The sequence below is a fragment of the Sipha flava genome, unplaced genomic scaffold, assembly GCF_003268045.1.
Source record: "Sipha flava isolate LNK unplaced genomic scaffold, YSA_version1 25862_pilon_pilon, whole genome shotgun sequence".
Taxonomy (NCBI): domain Eukaryota; kingdom Metazoa; phylum Arthropoda; class Insecta; order Hemiptera; family Aphididae; genus Sipha; species Sipha flava.
This window is the reverse complement of record NW_020272915.1, coordinates 9820-13742: the sequence shown is the minus strand read 5'-3', so window position 1 is coordinate 13742 and position 3923 is coordinate 9820. Positions and strand designations below refer to the sequence as shown.

At 33.6% G+C, this 3923-nt stretch overlaps 1 protein-coding gene across 1 annotated transcript; it reads left to right on the top strand.

The window, feature by feature from the left end:
- The first annotated feature begins 1430 nt into the window (after positions 1-1430).
- LOC112684785 lies at positions 1431-3644 on the top strand. Its single transcript, XM_025556449.1, has 5 exons — positions 1431-1581; positions 1844-2317; positions 2390-2986; positions 3075-3291; positions 3365-3644. Exons 1-5 carry the CDS (start codon positions 1431-1433, stop codon positions 3642-3644), a joined length of 1719 nt encoding a protein of 572 aa, XP_025412234.1.
- The last annotated feature ends 279 nt before the right edge of the window (positions 3645-3923 follow it).

The following is a 3923-nucleotide window of genomic DNA, read 5'->3' as shown; positions in this document are numbered from 1 at the left end:
TACTGTTTTCCTTTTATATAAAAATGACATACGAGATGGTATTTTATTTAAGTTAATATTTTTATAAAAATTAACCATTTGCAAATTGTATTATAATACTTAAGTAAGTATTAATTTTTGATAAAACGGTACATGATAATTGATAATGAGTGGGTATGTGTGTGGTTGGATTTTGATGAGTAAATGTTTTGGATGAATACTCATATATCAATTTTCCAAGTTTAAATATATTACTTACACGAAACACGAATGAAACAGAACTCGTGGTAGTCTATAAGAATATAACACGACCATAAAATCAACATTTTGTATTTTTAGTTAATAATAAAATAGAAGAGGGAAAAGTTTCATAAAATTTGTTAATCTGAAGTTTGAGTTGGTAAAATGTAAGTAGGTAGGTATTTTAATCTTTAATAGTTTTTAGTTTTCTTCAATTATGTTTTTGAAAGCATTTCAAGGATGGTGTGCTAGAGAAAAAAGTGGGTGGTTAGGTACTGAAATATATGTTGTGCATTATGGTTTATAGATAATCACCATGCTACTGAATACTATATTTATATGTTGAGGTTATGGTTCAAATTTTGAAAGTGAGTATAATAAATTAAGGAATATTCGTTGGCTTGTGGTAACATGTTTAACAGTGTCCTAAGAAGGTAAACTAGTAGCGTCTTTACACCCTTTTATAGGGGAGAGGGACAAACTTCAAACATATATTTTCTCAAAAATATATAAATAATAAGAAACAAAAAATCGAAGAAAAAAAGGTCACCGGAACAACCGGAATAGTCGAATTGCACTTATTACCTACAAATAAATGGTCGAATTGCACTTGGATTGAAAAAAGGTAATGGTCGAACTGCACTCGTTTAAAAAAAGAGTTATAATGGAAAACCCTCTAAAAATATTACGAATCTTTCTGTTGAAGAACGCTACAGCGTACTTATTTAATAGCATTATATAATAGTTCGTGCCATTTAGATAACGCAGATAATATTATATAATAATAACATATACTCATATATATCCCTCAGGGGAAGTATATGTCAATAGTATGACATATACTACGGGCTTAGCACACCCGGGGCCCCGAGCTCCACTGGCGGAAATCCTCAGGCAGGAGATTACAGTGGGATTAAGCCGGACTACTCCCGGTATAAGGAGCAACTCTTTACGCTAGTAAAGGGAAGGGCACTCTCTTGTCCTTAGGGTAAGAAATTGCTCTTAAAGGCGGACGAACGAGTCAATTTTCTCGTCAACGGCATAGAATGCGAAAAGTAAGAGGAAACTATCGCATTAAAGATCTTAATAGATATCCTAAGTATCAGCAATTTTAAAGTATGAATGCTTTGACAGTAAAAAATTCCGAAGGTAAAATAGTCCTCCAATCGGATCTCCGGGTGGGGACTATTCAAGAAGTTAATTCTTTAAGAATGAAGATGAAAGGTCATGATATCAAGAGAGTTGGTACATGGAATGTCAGAACACTTCTGCAGACAGGGAAATTAGAGAATTTAAAAGTTGAGATGAAGAGACTTAAAATAGATATTCTGGGCGTCTCGGAAATGAGATGGCTTAAATCGGGTGATTTTTGGTTAGGAGAATATAGAATAATTTATTCGGGAACAGAAGATGGAAGGTTGGTACAAAAGGAGTAGGAATAGTTCTTCAAAAAAATATGGGACACAAGGTAAAAGGCTATGTGCAATATAGCGATAGAATAATTCTAGTCAAGTTAGATACCAAACTAATAGATACTGTGATAATTCTAGTTTATATGCCCACCTCAGAAAAAGAGGACGATGAAGTAGAAATAATATATGAAGAACTAAATGATTTAATAAAGACAAAGGAGAAGAAAATCTTATTATCCTAGGAGACTTTAATGCCACCGTGGGGGAAGGGAAAGAAAAGAATATTGTCGGCAAGTTTGGACTTGGAATTAGAAATCCAAGAGGAGAAATCTTATTAGAGTTCTGTATACGAAATAATCTAATAATAACGAACACACACTTCCAACATCACAAAAGAAGACGATATACGTGGCAAGCTCCTGGCGATATAAGAAGAGCACAAATAGATTATATACTGGTAAAAGGAAGATACAAAAATCATGTTAAAGATTGTAAAAGTTATCCAGGTGCCGATATTTATAGCGATCATAACCTGGTCCTAATGCACTGTGAACTTAAGTTTAAGAGATTACAAAAGAAAATAGGTATGAAACGCTTTCAATTGACAAACCTGAAAGTGGAAGAAATCAAAAATTCATACAAAGAAAGGACAGATAGAGCGATAATGGAGACCTATGATGCACAATGTACTTTAAGCATTGAAGAGAAATGGGGAAATATCAAATGATGCATATTAAAAAATGCGGATGAAGTTTTAGGGAAATCAAAAGAAACTAAAAGGAAGGAATGGATGAACGAAGAAATCCTGGAAATGATTAATGAAAGGAGGAAATATAAAAATGCTACAGACCAAAGAGGAAAGGAAAAATACGGGAAATTAAAAAATGCAATAAATAGAGAATGCAAGAAAAGCAAGGAAGTATTTTTGAATAACATTTGTCAGGATATTGATGAAGCGTTAAAAGTGGGATTAATGGATAAGGCGTATGGGATTGTTAGAACATTTTTTAAGGAAAGAAAAGTTAAAATTACAAGTATTAAAGAAGCAAATGGCAATATCATATATGAAGAAGCAGAAGTAGCAAAATGTTGGAAAAAATACCTAGAGCAACTGTATCGCGAAGAAAATATGACAATAGACGCAGAGATAAATGAAGAACATCAAAATAATACGGAAGAAATAGATCAAAGTATAATGAGAGAAGAATTTGATAAGGCATTAGTGGAGCTGAAGAACAAGAAAGCACCCGGAGTTGATGAAATTCCTGCGGAACTTATACAAAATTGCGGAAAAAACACCAAAAAGATCATTTATGAAATAATCAAAGAATGCTACGAAACTGGACAGGTGCCAAGTGATTTTACGAAGTGTATAATTGTACCGATTCCAAAAAAAAATAACAGCAAAAACATGTGAACAACATAGAACGCTAAGTTTTATAGCACATGCGTCAAAAATCCATACCAGAATTGTGTTAAAAAGAATGGAACGAATAATAGATGAATTGCTAACTGAGGACCAATTTGGCTTTAAGAGAGGAAAAGGCACTAGGGAAGCTATTCTAGCACTAAGACAAGTTATTGAGAAACAGAATAGAAAAAGAAAAACAACTTATACAGCTTTCGTCGATCTAGAAAAAGCTTTTGATAATGTGGATTGGTTCTATACTGTTTATAGAACCAATACCCGAGAATTACGACGAATTTATCGAATTAGTAAAGTCTATTTCTAGGAGAAACATACCAAGAGGCTGCCGAACGCGATACATACCAGTGCTAACACCAGAGTTAACGGAAACTTTGAACAAATACACGGGAATGTTTGAAGAAAACCCATTTGACGAAGAAACTATTGAAGAGGGAGATAAATTATTGAAACTACTTACAGACGAAAAAAGGAAGAAATGGTGTGATCTTTTAGCAGATCTAGATATGAAACGAAGCAGCAAGAAAGCCTGGGACCTTACCAAGCGATTGAATAATGACCCCCACTATACCTATAGTAACACCTAATTAAATAGTCCACAATTTACTAAGGTGAAGAAACCGAGGATGCCTAAACCAAAGATCAATAGACGCAAGGAAAACGAAAATATGGGTTTAGGAGGTACCTTTTTAGATATAGAACTGGAAGCTGTCATAAAGTTGTTAAAAAACGGGAAAGCGGCTGGTATAGATGATATGCGTCTAGAACAAATCCGGCACTTTGAATACAGGACAAAAAGTTGGCTATTAGACCTCTTTAATAATATCAGAGATACATTAAAACTACCTAAAGTGTGGAGAAAATCA